General features: G+C 38.9%; 2 protein-coding genes across 2 annotated transcripts in view; both read right to left on the bottom strand.

Moving 5' to 3' along the window:
* Window positions 1–7,338, bottom strand: part of LOC124719889 (zinc finger protein 726-like) — a 609,944-nt gene extending 602,606 nt beyond the window's left edge. Inside the window, exon 1 of the mRNA XM_047245071.1 lies at window positions 7,071–7,338. The gene's annotated coding sequence lies outside the window, so the exon portion shown is untranslated. The remainder of the gene's footprint in view (window positions 1–7,070) is intronic.
* LOC124719888 (zinc finger protein 708-like) overlaps window positions 1–7,565 on the bottom strand; it is a 119,661-nt gene extending 112,096 nt beyond the window's left edge. Inside the window, exons 1-2 of the mRNA XM_047245067.1 lie at window positions 7,509–7,565; window positions 5,973–6,061 (exon numbers count right to left, since the gene is read on the bottom strand). Coding sequence (XP_047101023.1) covers window positions 5,973–6,044 — 72 coding nt within the window. The 5' untranslated portion in view covers window positions 6,045–6,061; window positions 7,509–7,565. The remainder of the gene's footprint in view (window positions 1–5,972; window positions 6,062–7,508) is intronic.
* Between the last annotated feature and the right edge of the window lie 6,739 nt (window positions 7,566–14,304).

The following is a 14,304-nucleotide window of genomic DNA, read 5'->3' as shown; positions in this document are numbered from 1 at the left end:
GTTGCATTAGTTACTCGGAGATGAAGAAGCTTGCACATGATAGAGTAGCATGGAGAGCTGCATTAAGGGGAGCCGGAGGTGGTCAAATCCAAAAAAATTACGATTTTTTTTGCTACCGAAAATTAATTGGAACATTCCTCTTTAACGTAAACTTTGAATTATTGTTCTACTCGCCCTAGAAGTGGAGTTATTACCATTTTCCCCCACGCCTGCAGAGGAAATTGGCGGCTGCTGAATGCATCTAACACCCTCTCTTGACTTCCTGGCGAACTGCTTGGGATTTTCTCGGCCTGTTACGCATACAGCGCCTTATGTTATGCATACAGCGAGTGTGCAAGGGTTGGCTACATTGTTTTGTTACAAGTGAAGCACTAAGAGCGTGGAACATCATCTCTTTGCTGTTTACCATTTCGAATTAGTTCAGTGTTGCGCCTGTTGTTGGTAGTATTATACTTCTTGTGTAAAGCATTGTTCCGGTTACAATGCCACGTTTTAATAACCGTGTATATAAGAGGAAGAACGTAGGGAAAAGAAAATTAACACTAATACCAAGTTGCGATACTACAATTGCTGAAACCATGCGTTCTTCTGCTAAGCAACACATGGCCGGCCATAGCCATGTGACATCTTCTAGCAAGAAGCTGACTGGTGGAAGTGACAGATTTCGTGAATATGTTAGTGACAGTGATGATATTAACGAAGTACTGAATATTGGATTATTATCTTCTGTGCTGAAAGAAAGTGTTCTGTGCAAAATGTGTTCAAGTGTGGGAGTGGGACTAGAGATAACAAAGCAGTTTGGTTTAGCTTGTGAGATGAAGATAATCTGTGCATGTTGCAAGTATCAAGTGACTTTCTACAATTCACATGCCAGTCTCTTTGGTAAAAATGGACCATCTAGAGTGTTTGATGTGAATGTTCGACTTGTGTATGGTCTTCGATCCATTGGAAAATGGTCGGCTGCTGCTGGTAAACTTTTCTGGTATTATGAACTTGCCATCACCTCCAAGCAAATTTGGATACTACTGTGAACTGGTAGGATCCTCTGTTGAAGACGTGGCTTTGAAAACCATGAAGGAAGCAGTGGAGAAATGTGTAGAAATTAACAGTGGTTCTACAGATTTGGTAGTGGCATTAGATGGTTCCTGGCAAAAGAGGGGTCATAAATCCCTGAATGGGGTTGTAACTGCTATATGTGGTGATAGTGCAAAGTGATAGATGTTGCAATATTATCAAAACATTGTAGGTGCAAAAATAAAATCAAAGGAGAGCACAGTGGAACCTGTGAGGCAAATTTTAGTGGATCAAGTCTAGCAATGGAAGTGGATGGAGTGAAACAAATTTTTGAACGTTCAGTTCCCAGATACAACGTTAGGTACAAATACTACCTTGGGGATGGTGACTCCAAAGGTTTCAAGACTATAGAGGAACTGAAACCATATGGAAATGAATTTGTAGTTGAAAAGTTGGAATGCATTGGGCATGTGCAAAAGCGTATGTGTGCACGGCTTTGAAGGCTCAAACAAACTTTGGGTTCAAGTAAGCTCAGTGCTGGAAAGACAATAGGAGGGAGAGGCAGGCTTACTGATGAGGTGATTGAACGTCTACAGAGATACTATGGGTATGCTACAACGCAAAATGCTAGTAATGTTAGTGACATGCAAAAAGCAGTGTGGGCATTGTTCCTTCATACTGCCTCTTCCAATGAATACCCTCAACACAGCCTGTGCCCAAAAGATTCCTGGTGTAAATATAATGCAAAAAAGGACTATGATTACAAACATGGTTTGCCAGCAGCTGTGATAAATGCAATAAAACCAATTTTTCATGACTTAGCACTGCCAGAATTGTTACACAAATGTTTACACGGAAAGAAGCAGAATCCTAATGAGAGCGTAAACAATTTGATTTGGAAAGTGATTCATAAAAGGGTCTTTGTAAGCATAAAAACACTGCACTTTGGCATTTATGATGCAATAGCAACCTACAACCAAGGGAACAGTGTGAAGTGTGAAGTTCTGAAGGCATTAGTATTTACAGCTGGGGTGAACACTGTACGAGCACCAAGAAATATTGACAGAGAAAGGATAAGAGGAACAGAAAGAAGAGAAAGGCATATGATGTATGATGGAACAACAGGCCAGAAAAGAAGACAGAAGAGGAAGCTTTTGGAGGATGAAGAAGAAGACCCTGTTAATCCATCCTATAGTGCAGGAATGTATTGAGAAACTTTGATAGCCATTTCCTATAAATTATAATTTTTCGAATATAGGGAACATTTTCTCAAAATCCACTGAAGCTAGAGAGATTAAATTTTTATACAGCACTCCTAGTGGTCAAACATTGTAACACAGCCATTTGGCAATATGTTTAGTAGTTTCATGTCAGTTTAATTATAAAGCAATTATTTGTAAAAAAATTTGCATCATTAATAAAAAAATAATTGGAAGGAAACCAGAAAATGTACTCCAAATTCCCTCTGTCATAACTGCAATACTAAACCACTCTATATGTAAAAAAATTCAAATTTTTCTATTTGGTAGTTTATTCATAAATGTTCCCCAAACTTAGTGATTTTAACATGGGCAGCATAGGCATCTCCGGCTCCCCTTAAACCAGTCTCAGGACTGAAGATCAAAACAATGACGTAAGAGGTGGATGTGGTTTGCAACCAGTTTACAATACTCCTTTTCTAACATAGTGCCTTGCACGAGCTCCAGTGAACCAATGGGTGCCCACATGGTCTTTTCCCAGAGTATAATGGAGGTCCTGCCAGTACAGGAGTAAAGGAACTGTTCCCTTTGTGGGTGATGGAAATGTACCCTCCCAAAGGCAGGACCATGCAGTGGTCTGCCATTGTGCCAAATCCAGCACCAATCTTTACATGTCTATTTCAGTTGAAGTTGTTGATGTCATGGCATTAACACTGGCACATTCGTGGGTCATCAGCTAACCAGACTCATCATTGTGTTTTGAGCATTGTGCATTCAGACACACTTTTACTTTGCCCAGCAATAAAGTCTGATGTTAGTTACACCATAGTTTGCTGCCTGCCTTGTTTTAACAGTCTGCCCAACCTATGATGTCTACCATCTGTCCTGACAGGTGCTTGCCCAACCCCCTAATGCCTGGACATGGTTTAACCTTTGTTTCACCCTGTGTTGAAGACAACTGTCACAACACTCCTCAAACACCCAACAAGCTGTTCAGCTTCCCAAATGCTCCTGCCAAGCCTTCCAGCCATCAAAATCTGCTCTCGGTCAGACTAAGATAGATTGTGTGCAGTCCCTATTTTACATCTGGTCAGCATGCTCATTGATACTCCATGCACCATGCGTGTGACTAGAAGACAAGGTTAGGTGCTATTGCCTGGATGAGTTTATATTGATAGCAAATCCACAGTCATAATGTTTTGGCTGATGTGTATATGGATGTAGTATTATGACTTCCAAATGGAGGCTAGGCAATAACAATGGAACCGTTCTGCAACATTCGAGGCAATTGTCAAATGCATCAATTTATTACAAGGGTCTATCAGAAAATAATGCCTCCAAATTTTTTATTCTGTTCTTTATATCAGTTAAAGTATTACTTGTCACGCATATTACTCTGTTGATGTTTCCACTTTTCTGAAAATATGCAGAACCCTCCAGCTGAAAAGCTTTGAATTACAGTGTGTAAGATGGGTGTGTTATTTAACCATGTTGACATGTGAAAAAATCCTCAAACAGCACTAATTCAAATAGTTCACACACACACACACACACACACACACACACACACACACACACACACACACACACACACACACACACACACACACACACACACACACACACACGGGGCACCCTTTCCTTCAACATGACAACGCCAGACCATACACAACCTGCAACAGTCTGACACCTTTGATTCAATATTATTGATCCTCCGCAATAGTGTCCTGGCTTGATTCAATGAATTTTCAACTGTTTCCAAAGCCTAAAGAACACCTTCCAGGATAATAGTGATGTATTGGTGTGAGCAGAGGTGAGGCTGTGGAGCTATCAACAAAATCAAACATTCTACAGTAATGACACCAACAACCTGGTGTCTCATTGGGAGAAAGGTGTTCAGTGCCAGGGTGACTGTTTGAAATAAATATATAAACATTAAGAATAAAGGTGTAAAATGTTGTCAAAGTTTGTTTAAATTGAAATGCTTCAATAATTATCGAATAATTTTGAGCCTTTACTTCCCAGCATGTCATGCCCAAACTATACACCAATCAAAAATTAAGTTTTAATTAATTTGGCAAAGGTGTCTCAATTGATATAACATCTACATGCATCTCTTAAGGTCATAAGGAAGTTCAGTGCATCAACTAACTCAGCACACATTGTAAGAGAAGACTTATTGTGGGTAAAAGTTACAATCTAGGCACCATTTGGATTTTTTAGTAGACAGGCTGTGCTACTGGTCAATTTGCTACATCCTTTATTTGGCTTTCACATTTCTAGGCTTTGTCAGCTCACACCCACATTGCCACCTTTCAACCTAGGCTAGGCCTTGAGCTGCACTATGGGTCAGTCACCACAACCAATATTTCAATGGGGGCTAAGCACCCCATTTTAACCTTCTAGCATTTGAATAGTTCTGTGGTTCAGGTCCAAGGTGAATGATTCTTCAAATTGCTTTTCATTCACATGCTGTGTGTTGTGCATACATATCATTCTATATGTCAAACAATCATTATGCCAGGGGTAAAAGCCAAAGCCTGAACTATGTTGGGTCTAACCAATCTTTTACTGTATTTAATAAAATTTAGTATATTTAATTTCTTATCATTTCCTCACGGTGATGGTTTAGGTCTACTGTACTGATACTTCTCATCAAATGAATTGCCGCACATAGTTTGTACAAACTATAATAAAACACTCACATATATTCAAATGCAAATGCATTAATGCTATCACAGTACTTCTGCAGTTGCACCCAAGATGGATGTTTAAACAGACTTGTTCAGCACAGATAGTTGAAAAGTAGTTTGTGTGATTGTCTCAGGACCCTCAGTTCTGGTTGGCAGAATAAAAATATTAATGGGACCAAGTGAATTTGTTTGCCTGCTGATAGCCAAATACCTTACAAACAGTTGCACTACATCAGATTCTAAGTGACATGTATATGTAAGATTATTGACAGCATTAACTAACAATCTGCCAGTTTCACAAACAATGTGTGTAACAATGTTCAGCAAACGCAGAAAGTGATTATGAATAAACCTATCAATATTTAATATGTAACCCCACTGCTTCATCAAAACTGCTGCCGACATACAAATTGATTCTGCACCTACCAGCTGTGTACCAATTTATGCTTCCAGGTGATATTTGTCTGAAATTTAACTTTAGTGCTGACAGTTCTACTTACACTTTGTTCACATATTCAAAATCAACACCTAATGTTAATAGTCCTACAAAATGTACATCTCAGGTTGGTGACCATGCGAATGTGACTTTAAAGTTATTTACAATTAACGTATTTTACATCATCAATAAATAAATGACAATTCTCATTCCACACCACAATACACTGTAATAATGCATTAACTGCAGCCATACCATCTATAAATGTAATGGCACTTAACATTCACTATAGTTAGTTATTCTTAAGCTGCACATTAAGGTTGTCATTTAAAAGACATATCAGAGCAGAATATACCCACTTTATAGCAACCACCTTATCAGTGTAACTGGATTGTGCATTAAGGTTTTCCATGTTTACTGAACATTAAATTGAAACTCTTGCTCAGTTCTATGTGAGGTTTAATACAAGGCTTATTTCAAACTGTGCAACGTGTCATATTTAAGACAATGTTCATCAGTTTAGTAAACACAATTACTCGTTTCCAGCAGTATGACATGAATTTTGTGTGTTCACACACTATACACATAAATTAATGAAACACAGTTAAGAAATATGAGTAAGCTACTCACCATGGAGTGTAACTCAATTTTTACTTCATCTGTTTCCTCTTTTTTTATCCACATAGTTGGGTACTGGTCCATGGCTTCAGTTCTACAGTCTGAAAAAGAAAAGCAATCAGATAAGAATAGGTGCACTCTGTTTCCATTGTTACCATGAGGTATCGCTCAAAGGCAGTATTTTCACTCATCTACTGCACGCAGTAGATGAGCGATTACACAGGAAACAGATTCAAAGTGGCCGAGGAAAAGTGTGTTCAGTGATATAAGCTCATTTACATTTTTCATGTCATGAAGAGTGAGAACAATCAAAATAACATGCACTGGAAATGGAGTATTTACAGTTGCTACTGGTTCTTTGTAACACTGGCTTGTAGATACTGTCCTATGTGGCAGTTTTGGAAGATGTGTATTTTCTTGTGCATACACTAACTTCAGTATTACAAACAATCAAAACAGTCAATAGATCGAAGAGAAATTACTGGATAACAGCAAATATTTCATTGTACACTTTGTTCGTTGTGTTATTTTCAGTCCAATAGGGACATGATGAAAATCTGGACATACAGATTGTTTATCAATGACTATGCATATTTAACATAGGTATTACTGAAACTATCTCCATCTGTATTCATTCACCGTTGTATACACAATTTACCATAAGCATCATTTTGGAATCTTAACCTGCTATTAAAGAAAACCATAAACATGTAACGTAGATTGCACACTGCAATGCGAAAGCTCTCATTTTTAATTACCATCAAGATTAAACACTGGTGAGTTTTTTCTTACGAAACTGATTTACTGAAACTACTTCCTACTAACTGTAACTATGATGAGTGATCTGAGTTCTGATGACATGTAATGATTTATGTTTGACGAATTACAGTTAATTTGTACCTCGTATTTCGCCAGTTCCTAAATTACAGTATTCTTACACAGTAGTCCATTAAAACCCACACACTACAACAAAATGGTATTTACACATGATTACACGAATATAACGACACGAATAATCAAAGCACAGTGAAAACTAACAAAATTCAACATAATTACAGCATTTCCTTTCATGTGAACTTGCTCAAACCATGAATTGAAAAAAATGCTTACGTTAGCACTACAATCTGGCGCCGCTCTATGTCTACATCAGATCACAGCAAATTATCATCACGAACATTATGACACTAAGTCAACATAACCGCACTAACATAGCGAATGTTTGAACTTCACTGTCCGCCTTTTCCCGTCAGTCACGAAATACATGACGGAAATCATTGCATAGGCAAACTGCTCCTGACAACACATCATAATCTCAACCGTTTCTTTTATGAAGATACACGTAGCGACTTTACCGGACAGGCCAAAAATAGCAACCACTAATAAATCAGGTATTTGGCTGTTATGAACATAACCTGAAAAATTACGACATTCACACACCGTCATCAACTCAGCTGTTATTGTAATAGACATGAAATACCGTGTTAATTTACTCCCGGAACAATTTTTTCACTCAATGTCGTTTGCAGTTTATAAACGCTTATAAATTACCACGAGAATGTCTCACACAAATGTCCGCAAAGTCACGAGGTTGCAGCTGACTACACACTGACACCGGCTAAAACAAAGAACTTCCACCAAGACGAAGCTCTATACCGTGGGCTGAGAGACAAGCAGTAAGGTAGAAAGGGAAAGATAAAATGCGAAAATTAAATTCCATGGGATATTCTATCCCTTTGGTAAACCCTTATCGCTATTTTAGTACAACAACGAGATAACGTAAAATAGTTGTTACTGAAGGAATGCGTTTGAAAGTTTTTGGAATTTTAAATCTTCACTGTACTGTATGGGAAGCACTATTCTGAACATGGACATCACATCGTCATAACTTTCCTTTGTTACAGGCAGGACGGGCATGCACAAAGTGCTTGACAGTGAGAACTTGTTGATTTTTCTTGTTAGAGTTATGAGCTCTAAACTACTCTTCAAAGTTTCTTTAAATAGCGTAACAAATGGACGCTGTTTTATGATATTCCCATGCGAAGAAGAAAGGAAGATTAGATTTAACGTCCCATCGACATCAAGGTCATTAGAGACAGTTCACAAGCTCGGACTGTGTTAAGGATGGGGAAGGAAATCGGCCGTGCCGTTTGAAATGGAACACCCCAGCTTTTGCTTGGAGCTATTTAGGGATCTCACGGAAAACCTTAATCTCTGTTCTCAGATACTGGACTGCACCATCGTTCTCCCAATTGCGAGTCCAGTGTGCTAACCACTGCACCATCTCCCTCGGTCTTAGCCACCTGACTAGTTTCTTGTTCACATATTTCGAAACGGCAACATAGCGAATCATATGATACTGTCAATTGGTAATCTTTTCACGGGTTATTTCACGAACAATATAAGGTTTGTCACCCCCTTCTCGCATATTCATCAATAGTATTCCAGTCAGCAGGCCAGTCCACTTTTACCAACTTTTTTAAAATTCTGTAGTGACTGCCAAATGCAATGAGGTACATTCCATTTCACTGTGATGAATAAACATCATTTTCAAATCAAGGAATTATAGGTTAGATTTTCCAGTGTCTTATTAATTCTAGGTTAGATATTTCCTGAAGAGCAGACGAGCACATTGCTGCAACAAATCTGTTTAGATTCTGTCCTGCACAACAATCACTAAAATGAGCTTTCCCGTTGCAGATAGAGCCTTCAACATCCATACAAATCTCGCTATCTCACATCTTCCTCGCTTTTCTTGTATTTCCGAGCACAGGAAACAGTCTTTTTGTTTTGACTGTTATTGTCTGTAAAATTAAAAACAAAAATCAGTCGCTGCTTATAAAACAAAGCACTGTTGATGGGATCAGTTGTTCTCAACAAAACCTTCTGGAAACAGAAGTTGCAGTTTACAAAAGTCCTATATAAGTTTTGGGCTCACTCCATCTCTTGTTTCATCTCCTGTCTGTTTCTAAAAGATGAGCATTATAATTAGGTGTAGGTGCTCCTTTAGTGACACCAGTGGTACTCTAGAGCATGTATAGACGCCACTTATCTTTTTTTGTGATGATGAATACAGATACTATAATCCTCTGAAACTTTCTTCCTGTAAATATGGTCTGTATGCACAGATTTGTACAGGGATCTCATGAGTATGATAAGTGACAAGCTTAGGAATTTTATTTTCTTTTTCCAGAGTGAACGTAGTATGACTGAGCCACTGAAAAACTCACAACTTGATTCCTCACACCATCTCAGATTTCTGGTGAACTCAATTTCCTTAGATGATGGTCCTTCTGCCTGCTTCAGTTGTGTTTTCCAAAGCTCTTTTCTTCATCACTATAACCCCAACACCTTAACAGATTCCAAGTTTATTCAGGAACATGGTCTTACAGACTTGGATTCATTCTGTTCCTCATAGCAAGTAGAACATAACAGTGAAGTTCCGTTTTGAGTTCACTCATGTGCTAGCTTTTAAAGATCTTGCTGGAATTACTGCAAATAAAGCCACTTTTTCTCTCATACATCTCTAATTTGTAATATCTTTAAGAAATGTTCAGCCTTTGTGCATGGACAAACTTCTTATGACATTTACTTCTGCATGAATCTTTCATGTAAGCTCCTGGAACATGGAGTCCTCTCGATGAAATGTTGGATTCTTCGCACCAGTATCTGATTTTTAAAACATTTATATCCCTGTTTTCTCAATTTTTATATAATTTTTATGGTACTGCTTGTCCTTCAAAGTGTTTCTCCTCTGTGTCTAAATTCTGTTCTGTAAAGGGGGTGCACATCGGTAATGTCACCTTCATTGACTGTCTGCAATAGCTCTGAACTTGGTCACCATCAGTTAGCTTTAACTGCTTCTAATTAACATTTGCTCATTTTTGTGGGTCTTCATCTGATTCATCACCAAACGTTAGATGGTGTTCCAAAATAGGAGAGATATCTTATGACAGATGTGAATCATGATTGTTGTCACTGGCGAGGGAAGTATACTGATTGATTTGAGTGGTTTCTCATTCAGGAAACAAGAATCAAGTCTCACTCTTCAGCTAGACAAAAATTCTAAAAAAGTGCTTCCATTCTGCACCCAGTGAAACGAAGGAAACAGGAAAGAGAAATGAAACGTTGAAATTTGATTTCTAGGCTGCAGTATTTCAGAAGAACATTGTTATACATACAAGCAAGAGACTGCAATTCTATAGAGCAGTGGTTCCCAACAGGTGGTCCACAGATCCCCCAGGGGTCCACGAGCTATGCCAGAGGGGTCCGCAAGATGCTATTAGTATAAAAAAACATATCAAATATTTCATATGATAACATTTTTGTTCTGGCAGCTTTCTGCATGAGCAGAGCATTGGCGAACGCTAACTTCTGCGTTTAGCCTCTTCCTAGAGCCAACTGACACTAGCACACTCTAAGACGGGACGGGACGGCGCGAGACGCGTCCCGTCCTAGAGTGTGTTAGTGTCAGTTGGCTCTAGGAAGAGGCTAAACGCACAAGTTAGCGTTCGCTAAAGCTCTGCTCATGCAGAAAGTGCGAGAGACGCGCACGAGACGAGACGCGCACGAGACGAGACACGAGATGCTTCAGGAAACGGGAAGTTTCAACCCACAACAACGCCATCGTCATTGCACTCGCACAGACGAAGCTGCCGGAGTTACTGTTCCTGCTTCAGCTGCTATGAATCTACATGTGAGCACACAGCAGCCTGAACACGCGATTGGCATTCCTAAAACCAGTGTACATCGTGTTCTTACACGTCACCTGTTCCATCCTTACCATGTACACCTATATCAAGAATTGCATGGGAATGATTTCCAGAATCGTGTACAGTTCTGTCAGTGGGCACAGCAGCAAATCCTCGCTAACCCGATCTACTTCTCCAATGTTCTATTTACCGATGATGTTTCTTCTCGCTACTCCCCGTTTCTCATTTTTCTGAGAGTGGGAGTTTTCGTGCTTTTTATTTTCTCAGACAAATGTACAACACCCCTAATTCTTTTATTAGTTAATGGAGTAACTTCTGGGCTGAAAACCAGGCAGTCTTACATTGCCGCCACGTAATGGGTGCTTATTATACACTTTTTTTGTTAAGTATTCGCTTGTAATCAGGGTTATTTGATTTCGTCAGTGTTTTAGACAATAGATCGGGTCTGAAATGCTCTAGTTTCTTTCAGGCTACTTTTTGTTGGTAATTTTCTTTTCTGTCTGTGCTTAAGAGAGGTTCAACAGAGTTCACGTTGACACTCCACAGAAAAGCCCATTCCTGCACAGTAGACAACCAACTCCAAATACTAACTGCCGTTTGTGGAAAAGATTAAATTCAAATAGTACTGTCAACCAACAAGGGCACACAACTAATGCAAATGGGGCGCTCAGAGCCACAAGGGCCAAAAGGGCCAAAAGCACGCCGTCTTCGACTCCCATATTTGAGAATTTCAAAGAAACCAGTGAGACAGTGGGACAACTATTCGTTAATGTTCAGATACACATAGAATGTGGGCCTACCGACATAAACATGACAGACGTCAGAAACGTCAACAAATGCTACAGTCTCCCAATCGACCATTATGTGCTTTATGGCTCTAAGCGCCTCGAATGGATTCCTGTATGATAAAATCCAGAACTTTATGTAGTATACTTCAAAATCTCATGAAATATCTTTTTTTATCAGTATAACTATAGCATTCACTGATCCCGATCTGATTTTATTATACAGTGAGTGAATTTGCATATCTGTGTAGCGCGCTATCACCTTGTGGGATTTATGGCGAATGTAGATGAAGGTATGCTGCAGTGCACTGGCGCCTCGTGGCACTGGCGTATACAGGGCGTTTCAAAATGAATACAAGGGTTTTAAGACTTTGTACTACATATATTATATTCACTTTACGATTATAAATAATACATCAAATGATAGAGAAACACGAACAGTTTTTCTTACAATTATTCAGTGTGAACACCGACCACACATTGAGTCGATAGGCGAGTTGTTCCGAAACCCTGATCGATGTGTCAGGAGTAACTGTTGCAGTAACACTGTTTGTAAAGTCGGATAGATCAGCTGGTATCGGAGGGACATACACATGTTCACGTCAGATCGTGTGTGAACGTGGTCACGCTTGAAATGCCAGGTCAATCGGCTCCTTCCGCCCAATTGACTGCTCGGATACAAATAGAAATAACTTCCATAATAAAATCTTTAAAAATAAAGCATTCTGGTGGTTACGATGAAATATCAAAGTTAATTAAGGCATCTTCTTGCGAGTTTAGTAAATTCTAAGTTACTTGTGTAACCAGTCAATTATAACTGGGACATTTCCTGACTGACTAAAATATGCAGATGTTAAGCCTCTATTCAAGAAAGGGGATAAAGAGATACCATACAACTACACACCGATTTCACTTTTGCCAGCATTCTCAAAAATTTTGGAAAAAGTAATGTACAGGCAGCTTCTCAACCATCTGACCACAACTAACATTATCAAGAACACCGTTTAGATTTCTGGAGGGTTCTGATATCGAAAACGCTATTTACACATACAGTGAAAATTTACTTAATTCGTTGAATAACTAGTTAGAAGCAGCAGGTATTGTCTGTGATTTGTCAAAGGCATTCGATTATGTGAACCACAACATCCTTTTAAATAAATTAGAATTCTATGGTGTCATAGGCAGTGCTGCAAAATGCTTCAAGTCATACCTCTCTAACAGGAAACAAAATGTCAGTGCAAGGGACTAGTGAATTAAGTCATCAGTCATCATCAGAATGGGAAGAAATTACATGTGGTGTCCCACAAGGATCCATCTTAGGACCCTTGCTTTTTCTTGTGTAAATTAATGATCTCGCATCAGTTACACTGCCAGAAGCAGAGTTCGTTTTGTTTGCAGATGACAAGTATTGCAATAAATAGTATGTTGAGTGTAGTTCTGGAAACATCTGCTAATGATATTTTCATGGATATTAATAAATTGTTTAAAGCCAACTCACTGACATTAAACTTCAAAAAGACTCACTATATGCAGTTCAGAACCTGTAAGAGGTTTCCACCCAGCATATGCATAAAGTATGAAGAAGAGCAGATAGAAGAGGTTGACAGTCTTAAATTCCTGGGATTACAACTTGATAAATTCAGTTGGGAGGAGTACACTACAGAACTGCAGAAACACCTTAACAAATCTGTATTTGCAATTCGAGTGTTAGCAGACACAGGCGACATAAAAATGAAAAAGCTTGCATACTTTGCCTACTTTCATTCCATAATGTCATATGGTATAATATTTTGGGTAACTCTTCAAGTCAAAAGTTTCCCGAGTCCAAAAGCGTGTAATACGTATATGTTGTTCAGTAAATTCACGGACGTCCTGTAGAAACCTCTTCGAAGAACTGGGTATACTAACTACTGCCTCTCGGTACATTTATTCCTTAATGAAATTTGTCCTAAATAATGTATCTCTTTTTCCAACAAACAGTTCAGTTCATACATACAAAACCAGGAACAAGAATGATCTGCACACGGACTTAAAAGCACTAGTTCAAAAAGGGGTCCACTACTCAGGAACACTCATCTTCAATAATTTGCCAGCTAACATAAAAAAATTTAGTCACAAATAAAGATCAGTTTAAAGGAGCCTGAAGGACTTACTAGTCGCCAACTCCTCCTACTCCACTGACGAATTTTTTAATAGAAACAAATGATCTGTATATATTCATACTATTAGTACTGTTATTTCAGCTTAAAAAATGACATGTTCCACATCCATGAGGATCTCCTCAGCACGGATTTATGGAACGAAAAACTAATCTAACCTGATCTAACGTCATTTGACCAGTCGCGTACTGAGTTATGCCAGTGGCGTGGTGCACCACCTTGCTCCCAAATAAGGATGTGGTTTTCAGCTTCTTCCAATTGAGGCACGGGCCATAGCTGTAGCACATCAAGGTAAGATATATCAGTTACAATTGATTCACCGAAAAAGAAGTGCCCATAAACTTTCCACGGAGATATTTCTTGGGGCTAAGCATGAATGACTCGCACTCTGTCAACACTTTTTTGAGTCGCATTGTAGTTTCACACTCTTCCCATTGTGGACAAGTGTACAAACAAAACTGAGTTGCTCAATTTGGTGTGTTAATTACAACTGTAAGGTGAACGTAATAAATACTACAACGCCTTAAAACTGTTGTTCATTTTGAAACACCCTGTACTTGTTGAGTGGTAAAGTGCACACTGAACAATGTACATTGCTTATCAAATACGTACGTATTTGGCCCACAAGGCAATTAGATCATGGCAGTTGCGCAAGTGCAGAAGTTCATTAAAATGTGCACAAGTGAAGGTG

The sequence above is a fragment of the Schistocerca piceifrons genome, chromosome 11, assembly GCF_021461385.2.
Source record: "Schistocerca piceifrons isolate TAMUIC-IGC-003096 chromosome 11, iqSchPice1.1, whole genome shotgun sequence".
In the NCBI taxonomy this organism is placed as follows: Eukaryota; Metazoa; Arthropoda; class Insecta; order Orthoptera; family Acrididae; genus Schistocerca; species Schistocerca piceifrons.
The sequence above is the reverse complement of the archived record's forward strand: the minus strand, read 5'-3'. Positions and strand labels throughout refer to the sequence as shown.